Consider the following 22,720-nt stretch of genomic DNA (forward strand, 5'->3'; position numbering starts at 1 on the left):
CCACCAGGTACACTCTGCGGCATGTGTCAGAAATCCAGTATTTAAAAAAGAAGCAAGACACTGATCTTCATGCTTTCCCTTCCATAGATATTCCAGAGGAAGCCACCTTCCTATAGAGAAGCCTGTTACATATAATTATGTTTTTTCTTTAGCTGTCCAGGAACCTGAACAGTTACCTGAACAGTCACAGCCATCTCAAAGACATTTTTCTCCAAGAGAGAATGCTTAGATTAGCAAATTGCTCCGAGATTGCATCCCACCTCCAGAGACGTTTAAAACACCACCACATCCACATTGGAGAGCTGTACGATGACACCAGATTGAGACTTTCCCCAATCAGCAGTTTAGAAAGTTTTTGCACCTTCGACCACTGCCAAACCATCAAACTTCTTGTGGGTCGACCCGTAAACGTATTTTGATCTAATAAAGGTGATACGGTTTTTGTTGCACGACAACAGATCGTTCACGCAGCAACCCGGTGGCGCCTCTGGGCAGAGTTCAAACCAGGGCTGAAGGGTAGAGAGGTCGTGTTGAAACTGGATTAGGCAACACTTCTGGCTCTCCCAAACTACAAACTGGGAAAGCACGAAGTAGCTTTTCTGTCGTCACAGAACACCGAGTCTCAAAATTTAGCGCAACCGTGTGTGAAAAGGGTTATCCCAGGTTCATCCCGTTCCACGCTTCCTCGTCCGCAAACAGCAAGGAATTTACTGAAGTCTTCAAAGTGAACACACGTTCTTCTGCCTGTAGCACTCCAGCTGTCCCCCAACCTAAAAGCCACCTAAACATTTTCAAGGTTTGAAGGCCAGTTCAAGTGGAATGGGTTCAGCACAGGAGCTTGGCAGGACAAATCTCTGGAATCCGCCAAGTGCACTGAAACCTTCACGGCTGGCACCTTGAAGCCACAAAGTATTTAAATGCAATTTCTGGACTATAAAAAGACATAACAAATAGTGATAATTCATAAGCTTCGGTTTTGGCAGTAACAGCTTTCAGATAGAATCATAGAATGGTTAGAGTTGGAAGGGACCTTAAAGATCATCCAGTTCCAACCCCCTGCCATGGGCAGGGACACCTCCCACCAGACCAGGTTGCTCAAAGCCCCATCCAGCCTGGCCTTGAACCCCTCCAGATATTTCAGAGTCGTAAGATTTTACAAAAGTCATTTCCACATAAATGACTGATTGCTGATGCTTCTACAAATGTGCATGTGTCAACAGTACAATCCATCTATGTGGTCAACTGCAGGGATCTGCTGAACTGGGGCTAAAGCATCTAAGTGCAAAAAAGAGTTACCTACCTAAAAAAGCATGTGGGAAGGGCAGCTATGGACCATACATGACTTTGAACTAAATATCCTAAGCTTTTTGTGTTCTTTACTACGCAGGGCACAGCTTTACTTCGGTCATCCCCAGTGACTGATGGTCTGGAGTAAATACTTCAGTTCCTTCCTCCAGGCTACTAACTATGGTCAAAGTAGAGCTGTCTCCACCCTGCACAGGCCCTGAGATACCTGAGGTCCTCTCAGAATTCCTGTCTTCCAAGTTGTAGCAAAGCGTGTGCGTCCTGAGTTCGTGCTGGAGGTGGCAGAAGGACCCTCTTTTCAGTTGGGAGGTTTCACTTGCCCTATTACCGAGAAGCGGGAAGGAGTCACAGGCTTGAGCAAGCACAACGATACGGTTTTAGCGTCCATCCCGAGATTAAACTTTGGGTTTTCTTCAAAAGAGCACCAGATCTGGATGAAAGAGATGTATACGCGCAGCAGCTGCACTGAGCAGCACGTGAGAAAAACCGAAATTATTTCCACAGCAAGATAAATCGCATGCCAGTTTCTCATTTTAACTCAGAAGTTTACCCTGAAACTTCTGAGTTATGGAAAGTAAAGAACAATTTAACACAATTTAGAAGTGTTTCAATAATAAAAGCTCAAGGAGACAAAAATTATGCTCAGACAAAAGTTATTTTATTATTCTTACAGTTTAAAAAATAAAATTAGCCAACGTTGGCACAGGTTCCACTACACAGCAAAAGAAAATTTCCTTTTTTTTTTTTTTTAAATAAATTTTGGGACAGGGAAAACAATCCTGGGATAATACGACATGCCATTCTCTCGAAACCAAAGTAAAAGTTCTTTTTTTCCCTGAATATGCATTCAACTCAAACCTCAAAATATATTAGACCAATAAAGTTACTTTACTGAATTAATGTGCAGCAAAAAAAGCAAATCAAAGAAAATATGTAAACAATTTATGTCTGGAAGTAAGGAGTTTGTTTCATGATGATTCGTCGCCTTTTTCTCTAATTCAACTTTCTAAGATTTTTCCCTCAGGCTCTCTAAGGGCTAAATTCCACATGGAGAAACACACGAGATTCTTGAGATGGAGAAGTGCAACTTGAGCAGTTCCTCGTCAGTTGGCATCTTGTTCTGCAGCGGGAGAGACCGATGGAGGGCTCCCCAGACGTCTCACACGATTGAACTTTCATCATCATCACCTTTTTATCCCCAATTAATTGCACTTGTTCCTTCAACTGAAGTAGCTGGATTCTTAAACAGAAGTTTGGATATCCGATTGCATTTTGGTTGGACGGTGGAAGTTCTGGCACCACTGTCATTCTTTAATCTAAAAATATAAACAAATGGAAAAATAAACCCACCCTATGGTGAAAAATGAAGTACTAAATATAAAACGATCACAGCTTTTTTTCAACATGGTATAGTTTAGCTGTGGAAAAAAAATAATTCCTTTTGCTCTGAAATTCTCTAGAACGAGATCACAAGCAGTAAAATAGCAACTTCCAAATAACAATCGAAGAGTTATTTAGTCCCCAATTCTACATCAGAGATCTAAATAGGTCCCCATTCACTTCAAGTTAAATTTAATGAAAAATGGGTGCAAGATTAAAGCCCTAATTCTGGATCCTATTTAAGACGAGACAGATTTTCAGAGCATTAAGGCTCCATAAGGACCAAAGCCTCTGACAGACCTAGAGCATCATTCCTGCGCACACAGGGAGAAGGCAGAAATTCTCACGCTCTAGTTCTAAGTTTTGACATTAAATGACTCAGCTTTAAGTCAGTTCAGTACCAGAACTTGGTTAATGTGACTAAACTGCTCTCCCTCAGGCCTAGAATTATGATTTAAATTCTAATTAAAAAACCTTGCTCTGGTTTTTGGAAGTGACAGTGGAACATTCATATATTTGCTCCTAATAGAAGGCAAAACATTTCTATTTAGCCCCACAGCCTTTGCTTCCTCTCACTTACAGAGGATCAGAAAACATCTATAGGCATTGGTGAAAATCAAATGTACAATTGTCTTTAATGCTAACAGAAAAGATCTGGGAGCCAAACTAGCCACAGTAAAAATTGCCAACACTTCTTACTTACGAACTACTTAGAGGATATTTATCATAGAATCATAGAATGGTTTGGGTTGGAAGGGACCTTAAAGATCATCCAGTTCCAACCCCCCTGCCATGGGCAGGGACACCTCCCACCAGACCAGGTTGCTCAAAGCCCCATCCAGCCTGGCCTTGAACCCCTCCAGGGATGGGGCAGCCACAGCTTCTCTGGGCAACCTGGGCCAGGGTCTCACCACCCTCACAGCAAAGAATTTCTTCCTGAGATCTAATCTAAATCTCCCCTCTAGCATTTATGTTACATCCAGTTAGATGTCAGAAAGACTGAGGTATGTTAAAAGAGTGAAGCGTTATTTTTTAACTCAGGAGAGGGAGAAGAACGCACAATAATAACAAATTCTAAATAAAGTAGTTTTTGCTCCCAATAAATTGAACAGAACTGTGGCAAGTTTTCCTCCCGTCTTGCTGAAGAACCGTCTCTTTTTCAGCAGAATAAATTCACTTTTCAGGCCAAAGGGTGCAAAACGGGTCTTAACCATAAAATCTAAATGCTATGTGAAAGTTTACACCGTTCCTTTATGGTATAGGACATCTGTTACAAAAAAGTCATACCTCTGTGACAACTCCAGCAGCAATAGTGGAACCACTGTAGCGTAACATAAACCTCCCAAGCTCTTTAAAATCTTTATACAACTCTAGAGCAACAGGCCTTTGAGTCTGTAGTTCTATTAGAGCATTCTGTCCTTTAGTCAAGCACCTGCGGGTAAACGAGCAGAAAACTCCATTATAAATATACGCGTGCAGAAATGAGAAAGAGAACAGTCAATAAATGGGGGAAAAAAATCAACTTAAAAAGCCAAAAGTATAACAATCAAGCTGGATTTAACATGTAACCCAAGCTACCAGATTGAAAACTCATTTGTCTGGAGCATACCTTATCCCAGTTTTCTTTAGAAACTTCTGGAGAAGTTTGGCAAATTGTTCTGAAGTTTAGTATCTCATTAATACCTGCTTTTTCACATCTAGTAGAAATCAAGTTTTGTGTCAAACCCAACAACTGAAGAGCCAATTCACTGTTCTGTAGAAGTCATGATTCTTCTTCCCATCACCTTTCAGCAACAGTTTCAGCCACGCAATTTCTGAAACGTTGTATGTATCAAATAGGATTTTTCTACCCAAATACAACTTTGACTAACTAAAGGGATGTTCCCACAGCTTAACTTGTATGGGAAGACTCCCTAAATCTCTTTTTCTCTGACCCACTGTCTAGTCGAGTTTATTTTCGACGGTAGCCCATCTCCAGAATTATACCAGGGAGTCCATGAAGAAAAGAGATAATTAAAAATAATCCTTTAATTGCAGGGCTGGTGATCTAGGATTCACTCCCAATTCTGCAAGTGACCTTGGGCGAGTCATTTTGCTTCTCAGGTGCTCAGCGTTTATCAAGTGGGCGATGGGGGGTGTTCACTTTGTAAAGCCCTCTGAAATCTAAACATGGAACCAACAATGAAAGCATATTCTTATAAACACATTATTGCTTCATAATAGAACCTGCTATAGAAGGTATATTCAGAACTGTATATTGATCAAAAGTCAGCCCATTTCTTGAGTAATTATTAACTACTCAAAGCACTTACTTAGGTTTTTTCTTTGTCACTTCACCAGTGCTTTTGTGCAGGACACTCAACAGTCTTTTAATAGTAGCAGGTTCACTTACAGTTTGATAGTGTAAAAGCACCTAAAAAGAATTTTTTTCAGTTATTAAACATTCTACAATAATCAGAAATTCTAATTGTTAATACTTGAAAGCATCAACTATTTTTAAGACTGATTTTTTTAAAGAACTGCTTATAAAACTTCTCTCACAGAAGTCTCTGTCTCACAGTCAGCAGCTGTTCCCAGTTCCTAAACTTTGTGATCTCTACAGATACAGCACAACAGTCATATATTAATTAATCATAAATACATTTTCCATTCTTAAGTGTTTTGCTTTTGCCACTTCAGTACAGTTCTGTAGCATGCACTGGTATTTTATTTATTTTAAAAGGTGTCTTACAACTAAGTGCATCATTATACTCCTACAAGGTGTGAGTTTTCTGAAGGACAGCCCAGCCTGGCTGTGGTGGAACTCATGTTCTCTGAAAGGGCTCAGCTGTGTATTAAAAACCAGTAAAAACGTGCACAAGCAGCCGCAATAGCCCCTTAAATTATCTTAAAATTACAGCAGAATCTGTTTCTTCTGGAAGGACAGCAGCTCTTCTGGACACTAAATGCCTCTCATACCAGGGGGTGTGTCAAATACTGGGAGGAAAAGCCCTGAGCAACCTGTAATAAAGACAGGAACTTTCAGAGAGACTTACAGGAAATCCTTTAGTGATCGGAACCTCAATATTAAAGATGAGAACCCGAGCTCTGAAACGAGTGCAAACTTTAATGGGTTCCTTGGGATCACAAAATACACAGCCGACACTACAAGAGAGGAGAACGAAAGAAACATATAAATCTTCACATACAAATGTTAATCATTGCACTGGAAAAGGATAAGTATTTAAGACAAGCAAAGCAAAGCAAACACCGTTTTAATATAACCTGGGTGGGGAAAAAATAATAATCAGGAACACCATATTAAAGCTTGTAATAAAATTAATCTCATTAATTAATTCCTAGACAATGTCTATGGTATTTTGTGGGTATGCATGAAGAGGTCTATCTAGTTCAGTGAACAATTAACGTCCATGGCTAATCAGTTTCTAAAAATGTCACTGTTTCCTGTGCGTAGGTACTTTGAAGAATTAAGACGTTCATTCAGAGATTAATTGTTCCAGATTGATAGCATAAAATACTGCAGGGTCCCCAAAATTGTAGTGCTGCCGCCTGTGGATAAAGGAACATCATGATCAGGACTTTCAGAGTTCTCACTCATTTCCAAAAAAACTCTACATGGAGTCAACAAGAAACCTGCTGCTCGTTACAAGTCAATAGGGTAGACCAGACACAGCTTTCTCACAGTGGCTATTTTTAGCCGTCTGAAATAAAAGGGAAATTAATCCCACCCAGGAAAACATGACTGAAGAGAACAGCGTGATTAAACGTCTACATCAGATGTAATCAAATTTCATCAATATGAAGAGGACTTCAAACTTCACATGTTTTCTTGACATATCCCCAAAAGATGAATGACATCAAGGTAACGAATTGACTCAAGCCTTCATTCAACATGTAGAAGATGACTTCTCCCCCCCACCCCCATAATTTACCACAGAGAATCACACCCCATTATGAAATGGCAAAACAAAAAAGCCTGTAATCTTCCCTTAAAAGCAGAGCAGGAATTTGCAAAACTATCAATGCAAGGAGTTTTTCAAACAGGACTTTGGTGTCTGAAGTCCCACTGGAATGTAAAGAAGCTGAACAAATTATGGATCTAATTTTCTAGCCCAAACAACAACTGACACTCACCGAAAAGCTTGAGGCTGACGCTTAGCGTGAAACCTATACACTGAGACAGACACAGAGATTTGCTGTCTCACTGAATGTATCAGTGAGATACATTCAAAAATGACCCAAAAAGAGAGGGTCAGCAAAACATTTACCAAAATAAACGTTACAAGCAGCTAAAGGTGTTGAATAAATAGTTCCCACCAAGAAGTGGAATTGGTGGGATTGTCCAGATTTACTTATTGGTATGCAACGGCAGTTGTTGGGACGCGCTTTGTTAAAATGCTCTATGATTCAATAAGCTCTTCAAAAATCTTTTGTTTTATTTAGCAAGAAAGATCTACTTGATTCAGCAAGTTAAAATGTTCAACAACAGGTCTTAAGGACAAAGACTTTGAAGGTTACCAGTGTCAGCACTGGGGCAAATTAAGAAGACCAACAGTATTCTTCTGAGGTTGCCGTTGTACATGTAGCAGATGTTTCCAACGTCTGTACGTGCAAGCCAGGTGATATGCATCACTTCGGTTTTAAATATCCTGGTAGCCACATCATTCTTCAAGTAAACCGCTGATTGTTAAGTGTAATAGTTATAAAGCTTTTCATTAAAAACAAACCGTTACTTAGACTGAAACCCAGTTTTGCTCACTTGATTTTGATGATATCCATGCCGGTCAAAGTGAGACTAACGTGATCTCCCGCTGCAGCCCAATCAACTGGTTCATCGTGCAGTGTGATTCCTGGAAATGAGTAAGAACAGAACCTCACAGTGAAGTACCTAGGTTCTGGGCTACAAACAAACAGCTCTGTTTGGGCCATTTGTGCTTCATCAACCATTACTCATCAATTTTCAGTATGAATGGGTTGAGAGTAAAAGCTTTTTAACTGAGAAGTCTGAGGAAGCGCCTTTTTTCCGCCCTCCCACCCCGGCTTGGTGAGGACTCTCTATTCTCTCACCCCACCCTGCACAAGAACTTGGCTTTATTTAAGCCAGAGGAGGGGACCTGGCACTTGTCACAGAGCGTGGATGACGCAGTCCCGAAAACGCCGTAACACTAATATCTCCGTACCTGCCCCACCCATCCTTTGAGGCACATGCACACCCCAGACCGCATCTTTCATGTACTTTAATGGTACTATGTCAACTTTCATTTACCTTAAGTGGGTTTGCTGACTCTTTCATAAAAAAAAGAAAAAAAAAAAAAGCGTGTAACCGATGCCTTTCGTTCACGACATCGCGTCTATTCGAAAGCATCTTTAAAAGTAATTTTATCCTGATTTTGATGTATTTAAATCATTTTAAAAGATAACCTGACTGGTGGGTGAGGATAAAACTAATTGCTCCTGACTTATCATTCTGAGGTTTCTGGGAGACACCAAGAAGGAAAGAAAAAAACCTGCCACTTTTGATGAATACTGCACACATTTATAAGATCTAGTTCTATTTTGCTACAGATTACGTTTACTGATTTGCAAATCTGTTCCCAAAACCACTTGTCAAAAACATGCCAGAAAGCATCATCCAATTACAAGCACCTTACGTACTGTGTATTGAGCAGTGTTGATAATTATCTCACATATACGCGTCATTCTCACACAGAATAAGTGAAACTCAGCCTCTTGAAACGAAAACCTGGAATCCTAATGTGCACACTGCCTTTAGTAAATATAGTGTGATAAATTATCTCTTCTTTACGTTAAATATAAATCAGACATGCTTAAGGAACTAATACCCCCAACCTTCATTTCGGCCGTATGAGAGGCAGTACAAAAGAAAAATCAGGATTGTACCATTGGGGATGCTCAGACAAAACACGTCTTTTTCCACATCTTTTTCCATGCTACTTCCTCAAATCCCAAAACAGAGGAGTGACTACAGTGGTCGGATACACCTATTCATCCACCTCATTGCAACCTCCCTGTGCATGCAACCGATGTGCGTACAACCATATAAACAGGCACACTGAAGAGCTTCCCAAATCTGCACTGAACGAGCCAGTTCTGTGGAAAGAGCTAAACATTTAATGTCTTGACTTGGCTATTCCTCTTTTCAGAAACCGAATTTATTGAAATTTAAATCCAATTTTCTTCTCTTTTGTTGTTGCTCAGGACAATTGCATCCTGAAAGTTTGTATATTGCGGAAGGGTCAGCGACAAACCTCAGGAACATCAAATAGCAGAGACTCAATTCTCAAGCTTTTTACATCTAATCCATAAAATTAATTTCTAAAGGTTGTTCGACATCCTCACACTTCACCCTAACAGCGCTAACACTCCGCAGCAAAGCCTAATATTAATGATTCCTGTGTTTTCATAGACATTGCTGGAACTCAGATGTTTTTACAGGTTTTTCACAAAGCAATGTCAAAAGTCATGAGGCTGTAACATTTGGAATACCTGATATGGTAAAAAAAAAAAAAAAAAAAGTTTAAAAAAAAAAAAAGCACCATGCAAGATTTCACATACTCTTCATAGACATATTTATACAGACACAGTCACATCTAAAGAAATTCGTTTTATGCTTTCACATTGTATGTTTGACAGTTAGTATCAGTTTGACAGTCTGTTACCATTTCAGTAACTGCTTCGAGCCCAGTATTGACCTGAAAGTAAACACGCTTCTGACGGCGGTACCTTTTGCAGTGCAAGTTTCATTGGGAGGCATCGCCAGAAGCCGGTCTCCAACTTGAATGTAGCCTGCTTCTATTTTACCCGTCACACAGAATCCAGAGCCTTGGTCTGCAAGAAACACAGCAAAGAATTTAAAAAAAAAAACAAACAAAAAACCTTTCATAACAAGGTCAATTTCCATCACAAGTTAGCCCTTCAGCAATGCATAGTTTTTAATATATTGAAGATTTTTTTTTTTCCCCCAGTAGCGTTCAGTACTTGCAAGTTAGCCAGCTGTGCATCATAATGAAAATGAAACGTTGAATTCAAAACCTCTAAATCTTATGTTTTTCAGAACTAAGGGAGAAATATCCTTCTTTAAACCAACCTAGGTATATGAAGAAATATTTTTTAGCTTTTCAATATTATATTCAGGCCCTTAGTTTCTAGCAATTTTACTTAATTCAGCACTTTCTCACTACAATCACAGATTAAAAAAAACCATACCACAGACCTCTCATCCAAATTCTCGTGCATGCAGGTGCGAATTCCTATACCATTTACTGTTTAACTGACTCAGAAGTCTACATTATCTGCCTGCATATTACTTTTACTCCTGAAAAGTCAAAGATTGATTCAGTCCTATTTAATACAAGGAGCTATTATAGAATCATAGAATGGTTCGAGTTGGAAGGGACCTTAAAGATCATCCAGTTCCAACCCCCCTGCCATGGGCAGGGACACCTCCCACCAGACCAGGTTGCTCAAAGCCCCATCCAGCCTGGCCTTGAACCCCTCCAGGGATGGGGCAGCCACAGCTTCTCTGGGCAACCTGTTCTTATTATAACTGTAGATGATTTAAGTATTTCTGAATAAAAGATCTGCAAAGTTTTTCTCCTTCAACGTCCTAATACTCCGTTCATTATTTGAATGATAGGTCAGTTATTTTCAACACGTGTTACACATGCACATTTATGGACATATATTTTAAGAAATGCCTCATCTCCTCAGCCTGTGTTTGCAGGTCTATGTGTTGAAAATGAATCCCCTGAAGTGATTCCACAATGACATTTTCAGTACCCAAACAAACAATATTTTTTGCTGAACATTAGAATTCAGTGATAAGCAAGCAGCTTAGTACTTTGTGTTGTCAAATTAGATTAAAAGCTGAATTCAAAAGAGCAAGTTGACCTCAAAACTTGAGGTCACACGCTACCAACTTGCTCTTCTGTGTTTATCACCATTATTGATGGATGCTTCCATCTCTCTAGCTGGAAAACTATTACCAGTATGCCCGCAAGCTAATTTTCCTCTATTCGTTCCAGCAAATGAGATGAATGCAGCCAATTAACAGATGACATCGGATGTCAAAAGAACAGAAAACTGGAGCAGCAGATACTTGCTAGAAGAAGAATCCCCAAGTCATGGTACAAATACCACCTCCATACGGTACACAAAAGAACCTGGAGCTGGTTCTGCAACCAGAAATGTGGACTGGTTCAAGGTTCCCAAGCACAATTAAGGACAATTTCTCTTTTTTTTTTTTTTCATGTTATCACCAGCTCTGGCTTGGTAAACCAGGGTGGTGTTTGAAGCTTTGCTCTCTCCCATGCTGATTGCTTCCTGCAAAGCGTCAAACTCCTTCAGTTCCCCATGAAATCAGTGCAAGTACAAGTGGGGGACAGAATCAGGGCATGAAAAATGGCCCGATTTCTGTGTATCATGGTATTCGGGTTCTGGCAGACCATGTTCTTTGTCCTCAGGATTTGGCTGCTAGACAAGGCTTTTCTAAAGTCAGGTCTTGTCATACCCTAGAGAGAATTATAGAATCATAGAATGGCTAGAGTTGGAAGGGACCCCAAAGATCATTGAGCTCCAACCCCCCCGCCCTGGGCAGGGACACCCCCACCAGAGCAAGCTGCCCAAAGCCCCATCCAGCCCGGCCCCGAACCCCTCCAGGGATGGGGCATCCACAACCTCCCTGGGCAACCTGTTCCAGTGCTTAACCATCCCCACAGGAAAGAACCTCCCCCCAATATCCAATCCAAATCTCCCCTCCTCCAACTCAAAACCATGATCTGACAAGTGGGGACCGATGCAGTGGTGAAGGAATTTACAGGGACTTCTTGGTTGAGGAGATGGTTTGCCTGCAGAGAATATCAGGAGGGCCATGGAGAACAACAGCTAACATCAGGCTGAGGGAGATGAATCATACGTGTGGGTAACCTTAATAAAGAAAGGGGTTTTCCAAACTACGTAAGAGTACACTCAGCACTCTCACTTTTTACACACTTGTAAGGAGAGCTGCTCCTGAGCACGCACAGGGACTGGAATAGAGCTGAGAACAACTGCTGCTTCACATACTCCTACCTGCAGCTACTTCCTCCGGCGGCATCCACGTTAATTAAGTTTTGAGATCACAAGGTTGAGAAAAAAATAGCCTAAAAAACACCTAAAAAGCCACGTTTAGTGAAAAACCCGGTACATGTAAATTGAGTCCCTTCCAAAGCCATTATTTTTTTTTGCATGCCTTAGCAAAAAATCATCAGACTTTTCCACAGAACAGGCTTAGTCAAAATTGGTCATTTTGTGAAACTTAGCTCAACTCAAAAATGATTATTTCAACAAAAAAAAGATGTAATAATATTTTGAAAGATCTCAGCCAACACACTTTCCCACAGCTCACAAAATTAAAAAAAAAAAAAATTTTTCAAAAAAATACAGTGAAGGTCTAGATGGTAAATCTAGTGGTAACACACTAAGGTGTCACCACTTAGTGTGCAAGATTTCAATATTTAACATTACGGCTTCAGTACCTTCAGTCAGCTAAACCAGGGCATCCTGGGCTGCATCAAGAGAAGCGTGGCCAGCAGGTCACGGGAGGTGATTCTGTCCCTCTGCGTTCGTGAGACCCCACCTGGAATACTGTGTCCAGATTTGGAGTCCTCAACACAGGAAGGACATGGACCTGTTGGAACGGGTCCAGCGGAGGGCCACAAAGATGCTCAGAGGGCTGGAGCACCTCCCCTGTGGGGACAGGCTGAGAGAGCTGGGGTTGTTCAGCCTGGAGAAGAGAAGGCTCTGGGGAGAGCTCATAGCAGCCTTCCAATATCTGAAGGGAGCCTACAGGAGAGCCGGAGAGGGACTCTTTGTCAGGAGATGTAGTGACAGGACAAGGGGTAACGGTTTTAAACTGAAAGAGGGGAAATTCAGATTAGATTTTAGGAAGGAATTCTTTGCTGTGAGGGTGGTGAGGCACTGGAACAGGTTGCCCAGAGAAGCTGTGGCTGCCCCATCCCTGGAGGGGTTCAAGGCCAGGCTGGATGGGGCTTTGAGCAACCTGGTCTGGTGGGAGGTGTCCCTGCCCATGGCAGGGGGTTGGAACTCGGTGATCTTTAAGGTCCCTTCCAACTCTAACCATTCTATGATTCTGTGTACAGCATCTAGTCTTTTCTCAAAAATGAAAATTGCACAAAACTCATTTTTCCAATTACAATCAGTATTTTGATTTTGTTTATTTGTACTTCCCCTATAAAGACCCTGCATATAAAGTAATATTTCTTTTACAATATGAATTTCAATAATAATATTTTATTACAAATATTTACATTTCAAACCATGCTGCTATTTAGTTTGCAACATTTCTCAAGGGACCTATGGAATGTTTCAAATGGGATGAGTATTACAAACCTTATTTCTTTTAAATTACCCTTAAATGTAAATACATTTGACTGAAAAAAAAAATAATCAAGTTTATCATGAAATCTGTAAGGGCTCAAGGCAATCTATTTTCTCCAGACAATGGGAATACGAACTGGTTATAGTTACTTGGTTGTCCATATCTCTTTTAGTGCTAGGGAATAACTACCTGCCTTTCATTAAATCCTTGGCTGGTTATAATAGTCTCACCACCACCACCCTTTTTTTCCACCTCACTCCCCAAATTTTTATATGAAAATGAATTAATTTATCATTATTTACAGCTAAAACAACGAATGTAAAAGGAGTAAGTCAAACTTTTTAAAAATCTAGGAGTGGAAGGTAAAAAAGTTGTAAGTCACCCTGTAAAAAGTTTGAGAAACATTCATTTAAGCAACAAGAACCAGTTTGGGAGAAAAAAATTCCCAAATTCTGTCCCACAGAACCATCAACTCACTACATAGCTAATTAGCTGGTCATGCAGATTTTCTTCCTCAATTTCTTTCCAGTGTGTTTCTCCTCAGTGGTACTATCTAAAATTCAACAAAGAATCGTGCTTGAAAATCTGCTATTCCTGTTCAAGACTATTGATAAACCTAAAGCTCCTACTTGAAGTATTATTTTTAGATCATTTTTCAATGCTTCTGTTAACTATCGATGAAATGATGGCAAAAATATTATAAAAACCACCAACCTTTAAAAACATCAGCAACACACAACCTAAACGGTTTATCCACTGATCTCTGTGGTGGCTTGAAGGAATCTGCAAATAAATTGATAAGACCTTTTAGAATTTCTGCATTCAGTAACCATCTCAACAACTTTGCACTTAGGGATAAATTGACCGTACTGCATTCCAAAGACTTTGTCCCACGTTTCCCTCAAAATACAGGTTTTGACATACGCAGGACTAAGATATATTTGTTTTTAAATGAGGAAAATTGCACTCACCAATTTGGTCTAACAAACACTTTCCTTTATACCACTGTGTGAGGTCACTTGACTGACCCCTTGTGACCAGATTTTCACCACCAAGGCCACTCGTTGGGATATAAGCCACATCGGATTCCTAATTAAGAAAACAAACAGAAGTGAAGCATCCATTAACAACAGGATCTTCTAGCAGAAGCAAGCGGTGCATTTTTTCAATATTACACATCTAAGCTATAAAAGAAGTTGGCATATTCGTATTTCCCCCGGAGAAGGCAAGATTACTCAGTGGATCCATTTCCTTTTTGTTTACCTCTTGCCTGACAGAGTTGGAGATACTTAAACATAATGATAGCGACACTAATAACTAGAAACTGAGTTCTAGTTTGAGTTTGGGGGTTGGCCTAGATGATCTCCAAAGGTCCCTTCCAACCCCTACAATTCTGTGATTCTGTAACAAACTCCAAATCCATATCTGACAGCCAAAACTTTGGCTTGAATTGGTGGTTTATGCATAGGGATTTCAGGAAGGCCACGGCCTGTCCAAAGGGATAGGAGTCAGAAGCAAGGAAACGTGAGAAAAACAGTCAAGAACGGCAAATGGAGAGTGTTCTTATGAGTTCATAACCCACATTGACACCTGCTCTGGTATAAAACTCTCTACTGTCATTCTCATAACCCTGAACATTAAGACAGACGATCCTTGGTCTGTTCTGCTTGTAGACAACAATCCCAAGAAACTACAAACGAGATGAGTGTCCCAAAGGTTCAACAGACCTAAAGAAAGACGATGACAGCAAGAGCATCGAAGAATTCACTAACCTTATCCAGGGCTTCATCCTACCGGTAAGAAAAGGAATCTGCTATACTGTGTGCACGCAGTAGCAGCAGGAAAGTGAGACAAAATAACCTGACTGTAAGAAAAGCCCATCCTACCCAAATGCCTGAACAAAGCAATAAAGGCCTCAGAAATTCACATTACCTTAAAGCCAGCTTGTTTAAGAAACTGGCCGAGCTTACTCGTAATTTCCTGAAATCTTTCCTGTTGCCAATTGACCTAAAATAGAAAACAGATTATGATAATAAAATTGCAGATTTTTAGCCATGACTCGAACATACAGCTGCATGTCATCAACTCTGTAGTACCAGTAGGTGTTCTTCACACACAGTACCCACTGAATTCATAAATATGAGATATCCAGGTGGATTCATAGTTAAATATGTAAGAGGATACGCTCTAACAACTACTGATAGCAAACAACACACCATTTAACTTGCAAGCTCCTTTAGTTTGATTTGTCCTTGAACAGCATCTTTGTTTATTTATTTTCATTTTACATAAAATTCAGATTCAACAAGAATATATACAACACAGTAATAACCTAAAACACAACTAGTAATATTTAACACATCTTACAGATCTAAATAAAGCTCTTGCGGTCTTGACCTGAATGACCACCAACATGCCCTCACAGATGCCACTGGGTTAACTGATTATGTGAGATTTTTCACGAGTAAAAGTTTCAAGAGGGACCCCTACTCATTTTAGCACCAAAACTATCTTTCTGTGTGGTTTGAAAACACACTCATTAAAAAAAAATAAAAAATAAAAGTATCGTGAAGTCCAAACACAAGAGACAGAGCTGAGAATCAAAGAAAGAAACAATATTTTATTGTTAGCTTCACAACGTTGATCCTCAAACTTAGGGTCCACAACCCTAGACGGAAGCCCTTCAATTAAATGAAAAAATAAAAGGGAGGCTGTACCTGGTCCATTTTATTGACTGCAACAGCAAGCTGTGTCACTCCAAGAGAGCGTACTAATAATCCATGTTCTCGAGTCTGTCCACCCGTCTCAAACCCTGCTTCAAACTCTCCTCTGCTGGCGTCCACAACCAAAATAGCCACATCAGCCTAGATTAAGAAAAAACCAAAACAACCAATTAAAAGTGGTTAAGAGGTGGAAATAATCTGGGTAAATATGCCAATCAGCAACCTGTCACACAAAGTGTACTTTAGACAAGAGGAATCCTGATGTGCTTCAAATGTAATTGAAACTTCTCAGTCCTATCTGTGTCATGCCCACTTCAGTGAGGTATTACAGCATTATGTCATCTCATGTCATAAACCACCAGTTTCTGTTAAACACAAGCCAACTCTTGGTTTTGGGAACCTGCCCTCTTCAAACTACCCACTATGGATGTGCTGCACAGACCTCAACTAAACAAAAGTGGCCTGCGCTCCAGAAGCTCAAGAATGGGCATGAGCACGATGTCCAGTTCTCCCTGTCTCAGTCTGGACACCTTCATAGCGAGAAACTGCAAAAATCACAGATAAATCACAGCAATATACAGCTGGGACAACCCATCGACTGCATGTTGGATCTAGTTGCTGCACAGTCTGCTTAACACTCTGGAGGATGCCACAATCACAAGGTGGAAAGGATGAAGAAGCCTATTTTATCATCAGGGCAAACTCTCTGCCAGAGCATTAAGAGCAAATAGGTATCTCACAGTCTACAGCACTGCACAAAGGTCAGCATGTGAGCACAGGGAAAAAAACACAGATTTTGCTGTTAGCCTTAAATGCTACTGATATTTCTTCTGTTTTTCCTGCTTTGGCAAGTAACAGCCACTTAGACCATCATCACATACCAATGGACATGAACAATAAAGGTGCTGCTGTCAAGAGGCAGGAGTAAGACAATTTCACGGCACTGATGAGATGGATGGACATCATGGAAAGAGAAAGAAAAAAAACCCCTGTACTTTCTCCCTTTCCTTACATGCTGATGCTTGAGGACGGCAGGAGAAGGATCAGAGACAGCACATTGTCCTGGCTCTGAATTCCCCTCACCTTCTCCTGGGCGTGAAGTCCCCACAGCTCATACAGAGACAGTGCGAGTGTGAGAATGGGAAAAGGACGAGGGATGAATTTCCCCATAGCTCTCAGCCTCAGAGGTGTACCGCGGTGAATTTCTCCCTCCAAAAAAATAAAAAAAAAAAGGACCTCCTCTATTTTCTAAATTATAAAACCCGTACCTCGGGACTTACATGAATTAACCATATGTATCAAAGACCAGATCCTGGCCCTGATAAGGCTGCTTTGCATTTTGCATAACAGCAGATGGGGATTCACCCCCTAACAGAATTCTCCACAATAAAAAGGCATCAGAGCCATTTCCATGTTTGCTTTCTTCCGCCCATTGCTTCAGCGCTGAGCCTACTCTAGAAGGCAACAGAAACTTGCCAAGTTTCAGTCATTCCTTGACAGGCTTCAGAATAAAGCCTGTTTCATCCCGAGATGCTTCAAGACAAAGCCCCATCATCCTGAGAGCTGAGGGAACCCAGAGATACCAAGTCTTAATTGGCCAGCCCCATCTTCTGCTGAACTGATACAACTGCTGGTGGATCTGCAAGTCTTCTCTTAACGCTTCTGCCTCTGTAACTTTTCCCCCAAAAGGCAAAACAATTTAATTTAAAGTCATAAAGAAAATGGCGTGGCTGAGTCAACATCTTCTGCTGTTCTGAAACTAAAGGTCCATTTCAAATTTTAAAACTCCTGAACTACCTATAACACATGCTCCACAACACAGATGAGTATACAAGCTCCACACCATACTTTGCAAACTTCTGACTCTTCTGCAGCCTGACCATTGGGTCACAAGGTCTGAATCCTTAACCCAGGCTCTGCTTCAGAGCTAAAGCAGAATCTGGGGCAAACCAGTCTTCTTACAGTATAGTTCTCTACCTATACAATCATACTAACAGTACCCATCCTTACTGATACCTTAAGATAAAACCCACATTTCAGACTGTAATGACATATACAAAGCAAGAACCTCTACACAGCAGCTTAGCTTCGGAAAAAAAAATCATGTTTGATTACATCTCTACTTTGGAGAATCAATTCTGCTATGTGCCTTTAAGTGGAAAAAATTTCACACGTTTTATGTCACTTAACCACATGTTATTCTTCCCTCCTCTGATTTATTATTTCCATAAATTAAACAACTAACCTCTACGAGAATGCTAAGTGCCACACTGAATTTGATGGGCAGCGCCAAATACTGTTGACTTCACCCACTGTTCCTAAAGCAAGTGACACATTGTCTCTGCCAATGTCCCATTGAGGACTCATACACATTCTGCATAAACTTCATTATCTATGTTATGTTTTCTCATCTCATATAAAATACACTGTTAAACAGAAGAATGCCTTTTGTTTGACCCCTCCAAACCTTTTTTTCTTTCAGCTCAAAACCACTTAAAAACTTTACCTACAAGACCACTTTCACAGAACTTCTTGTTGGGTAGACATACGCCACATTTGAATAGCTTTCAAAGCTCAACTCTGATTTTATCAAACTGCAACTCGGTATTCAAATTACTTCCCTAATAAAACTCTCCTCCAAAGAGTTAACGTCCCAAAAAAAGAAAAGCAACTGCCGTTAAACAAACACATTCTTTTTTAAGTTTAGAAAACTCATGAAAACCTCACAGATATCTTAGCACCATCAATGCTTCCATTTCATCTTAGATTTTAAAAGCAGAAGAAAATCAATTTCAATTATAAATAATAATGCTGTTGGAAAAAGAGTTTTAGACCATCTCTACCTGTGCAGCTCCTGTGATCATATTTGGAATGAAGTCTTTATGGCCTGGAGCATCCATCAGGGTAATTACTTTAGTCTTTGTCTCGAATTTGGTCATCCCCACATCCATTGTCACCCCCCTTAAACAAAGCATACACACAACACCATCATTAGAACTGCTCTGAAAGCTTCATGGAGATATAAAGTAAGCTATTAAAAACAGAATCATGTGGAGAAAACTTCACACACTAGGACAGATACTTGAAATATGCTACTTCCAATGGCAAAAAAACCCCAATAAAATAATCCTCTCAAACCCCTGAGCATTTACAGATGGCTCCAGAAAGTTTTTCTTTAAAAGTACGAAACTCAAAAGTAAAGAGAAAACAGAATCAATCAAAAATAACAATTCAGAAAACTCTTCCCTTAATAATTACAATTTATCTTATGAAGAGAAGTCTGGTACCTAAATGCACAACTGTTGGATCCTAAAAAAATCCCAGACCAAGGGACATCACTTTTAAGGTTCATGACAATTATTCCACACACTTTACTTTCTGTTAACATTTTACTCTTTGCAAGCAATAAATATTTGTCTCTATTTCCAGTTTCACATGTTAATTACAACCTACCAAAGGTAGCTTGTATTAATAAAATAACATACTTAATATGGTGTTTAATCATTCTATTACAGATCTGAGAAAGGAATTGATCTTCAAAGTTTGTCTGTTTTGCACCCAGCTATGTCTACCAGGTTTAAAAGACCCCTCTCCCATCTCTTTTCCTCTTCTACACCCTTAAGCTATATATTCAGACTATATATTCATGACAACACTACCACTGCAGCATCATCAGCCCTAACTGATGTAAAGCTACTTTTAAAATTTATGTTTGGTCGCTTCAGGATTGTTCCCCCCCCTTCCCTGTACCTGCACCTCCTCAACGCACACCCCGCACTCACGTGTTTGTATGTGATTGTAAAAATAAAAACACAGAAGAAAATGCCTTTTTTTTATTATTTTGTGAATACAGAATATCATGTCTTTAGCTTCCCATATAAGTGTTCTTAAAAGCTCTTACAGATTCTTTTTCTAAATTAGCTTCACTGCTTCCCCATTACATGCTTTTCCAATATGATAAAATTTAATTTTAAATTTTGTATTTCAAGATAATAAAGGCAGTTTATAATGAATATAAATATAATTTATTAACGTAATTATTTTATAGATTTTATATTCAATATATGTATGTATAATGTAAGTCACATGTGATGAACCGACATTTCAGTGCTCAATTTATGATTCTGACACTCTTTCATAGAAAAATATAACCTAGAACTTTCCAATACAATGATAACCAAACTGAGAGAAATTTGGCAGCAATAAACCATTAATGCAGCTTTAAATGAACTAACTCAGCTACTACAAGCATTCCGCATTGTATGTCCTACAGTGCAGTCCTACTCTGCACTCCACAGCACGGAAATATGTGAAGAAATACTCAACTTCTCATTCAAATTTCTTACAACCAAATGAAGGTATTATTTCACGGAATCACAGAATCAGGGAATTGTCAGAGTTGGAAGGGACCTCTAGAGATCATCCAGTCCAGCTCCCCTGCCAAAGCAGGGTTGCCCAGAGCACATCACTCAGGACTGCATCCAGGCGGGTCTTGAAGATCTCCATAGAAGGGGACTCCCTGGGCAGCCTGTTCCAGGGCTCTGGCACCCTCAAAGGAAAGAAGTTTCTCCTCATGTGCCCGCTATCGCTCGTCCTGTCACTGGGAACCACTGAAAAGAGTCCAGCTCCATCATTCTTCAACCCACCCTTTAGGTAATTGTAAACATAGATAAGGTCTCCCCTCAGCTTTCTCTTCTCCAAGCTAAAGGGTCCCAGCTCTTTGAGCCTTTCCCCATAAGGAAGATGCTCCAATCCCTTAATCATCTTAGTTGCTCTACGTTGGACTCTCTCCAGTAGTTCCCTGTCTCTCTTGAACTGGGGAGCCCAGAACTGGACACAGTATTCCAGTTGTGGCCTCACCAGTGCAGAGTAGAGGGGGAGAATGACCTCCCTCAACCTACCGGCCACACTTTTTTTCTTTTGATAACATGTACTCATATAGATAAAGAAAAATATTTGCTAATAAGTATTGAATAAATATCGTTAAAGATTTAGAGTATTTCTACCAAAGCATTACTAGTAGATTGATATCTCCTAACAAATACTGTTCTTTCAGGAAAAAAAGGTAATTCCCATTAAAAGATATCTCTACCTTTCTCTTTCTTCACCAGTTTCATCCAAGACCCACGCATAGGCAAACGAAGCTTTGCCAGCCTTCTTAGATTCCTGTTCGTATTTGTGCATAGTTCTTTTGTTCACATTTCCCAAAAGGTAGAGGAGATGACCCATTAAAGTACTTTTACCTGCATCAACATGTCCTATGGAGGGAAATAAATATTATATAATTTAGGCATTTTAAATATAGTCCAAGAAGAAATATACTAAAATACATGAAAATCACATGCACTAATAATGTTTATGCAATCCATAGAATTTCACAACCCTGTAGTTCAGAGACTCGTTTCGGGTCTGTCCTAGCCAAGGGCATCTGAATCACAGAATCAAAGAATGGTTTTGGTTGGGAGGGACCTTAAAGATCATCCAGTTCAACCAGATCATCCAGTTCCAACCCCCTGCCATGGGCAGGGACACCTCCCACCAGACCAGGTTGCTCAAAGCCCCATCCAGCCTGGCCTTGAACACCTCCAGGGATGGGGCAGACACAGCTTCTCTGGGCAACCTGTTCCAGTGCCTCACCACCCTCACAGGGGAGAATCTCTTTCTAGTGTCTAATCTACATCAAGATGCGACTGGTCAAGCAGATGCGACTGACAACAGTATGAAATTCCCCTTCCCTGGAGAAAGGCCGGTTTTGCTTCTGTATCACATCCAGATTCTACCACCACATTTCTTAATCTCTACCTTTGTCAAAAATGTAATCTAACAGTATTACCTATTACCACCAAATTAAGCAGTTGCTTTCCTCCTTGTCTCTTCTCCAGCTCTGCCTTCACATCTATTTGTGGTTTTGTCTTGCTTGACTTTTTTACTGGGGTAGGCACCGTATTCTGCTCTTCTGAAACCTGCACTGCTTGGGATGGAAGAGCAGATTTTGAGACTGCCTCAGGTCCCCCAGAAGCTACGCTGGCATCTTCGGTCAACAGTCCTTTCTGAGGTGTGTTAGCATGGCCGTTTTCTTCAGCAATCACGCTAGGGGAAATAAAGAAAAGACAAGGAATGTAGATGAGGAAAAAGCCGTAGAAACATAGGAGAGCACTTGAGTCTTCCCTTCACTATCACGTAAGCCCCAGACAAAGAGTATGTGATGAGCCCATTAAGGTGGAAACGATAAGCAGCTGGATACAAACTGCACAGATACCAGCTCTGAACACCTTGTCTGAAAAGCACTGCGTACAAAAGCAAGATAAGAAATAATCTTGTAAAACACACGGCACAGATAATCGAAAGCTTCCCACAGCCGCTTTTTTCAACTGGGAGGGAAAGAGCAGTTGTGCAGAACGACGAGAGAGATCTGAATTAAGAGCCCAAGTCAACTTTGAAGCATCAATCCTAAAACAGCTTCCGCGTGTGCTATGAGTATTGCAGCTCAACGTAGCGATGTCCTACCGTGAGAACAGCAATACAGCATAAAGAGCAGACACTCAAGTGGCTCCACATCCAGTGCGAATTTTTCACTCTCCGCTTTCTGTTTATGTACCGCCATTAACTTCCCAGTTTTCCTCTTTTCACCTTCTATAAACAAAACTACTCATTTTGGTACTTCAGAATCCCACATCGTGACATCCCTGCTTTTAATTGACATTACTTCTCATTTTCTGTCTGCCTAGGAGTATTGGCACTGTATTAGTCCCTTTCCATCACGTATATCTTGGGAAACGATACAGGCCAAGCACATTAGTCTACAAACGAGGCAGTTCAAGAGTTACAGTCTAAAAAATTAAACCTAGAAAACGTTCAGACTGAATGCAAAATTAGCCTCTCATTATAGCACTAAGCAACGTGGGACATTTTA

At 40.3% G+C, this 22,720-nt stretch overlaps 1 protein-coding gene across 1 annotated transcript in view; it reads right to left on the bottom strand.

Moving 5' to 3' along the window:
• Positions 1-1,943: 1,943 nt before the first annotated feature.
• The window catches only part of HBS1L (HBS1 like translational GTPase), a 62,235-nt gene continuing 41,458 nt past the window's right edge, over positions 1,944-22,720 (bottom strand). Inside the window, exons 6-18 of the mRNA XM_074163412.1 lie at positions 21,641-21,897; positions 20,900-21,065; positions 18,651-18,768; positions 15,802-15,948; positions 15,017-15,091; positions 14,056-14,173; positions 13,799-13,867; positions 9,430-9,534; positions 7,445-7,535; positions 5,721-5,829; positions 4,998-5,098; positions 3,973-4,117; positions 1,944-2,621 (exon numbers count right to left, since the gene is read on the bottom strand). Coding sequence (XP_074019513.1) covers positions 2,610-2,621; positions 3,973-4,117; positions 4,998-5,098; positions 5,721-5,829; positions 7,445-7,535; positions 9,430-9,534; positions 13,799-13,867; positions 14,056-14,173; positions 15,017-15,091; positions 15,802-15,948; positions 18,651-18,768; positions 20,900-21,065; positions 21,641-21,897 — 1,513 coding nt within the window. The 3' untranslated portion in view covers positions 1,944-2,609. The remainder of the gene's footprint in view (positions 2,622-3,972; positions 4,118-4,997; positions 5,099-5,720; positions 5,830-7,444; positions 7,536-9,429; positions 9,535-13,798; positions 13,868-14,055; positions 14,174-15,016; positions 15,092-15,801; positions 15,949-18,650; positions 18,769-20,899; positions 21,066-21,640; positions 21,898-22,720) is intronic.

Source organism: Numenius arquata, chromosome 2 (genome assembly GCF_964106895.1).
Source record: "Numenius arquata chromosome 2, bNumArq3.hap1.1, whole genome shotgun sequence".
Taxonomy (NCBI): Eukaryota; Metazoa; Chordata; class Aves; order Charadriiformes; family Scolopacidae; genus Numenius; species Numenius arquata.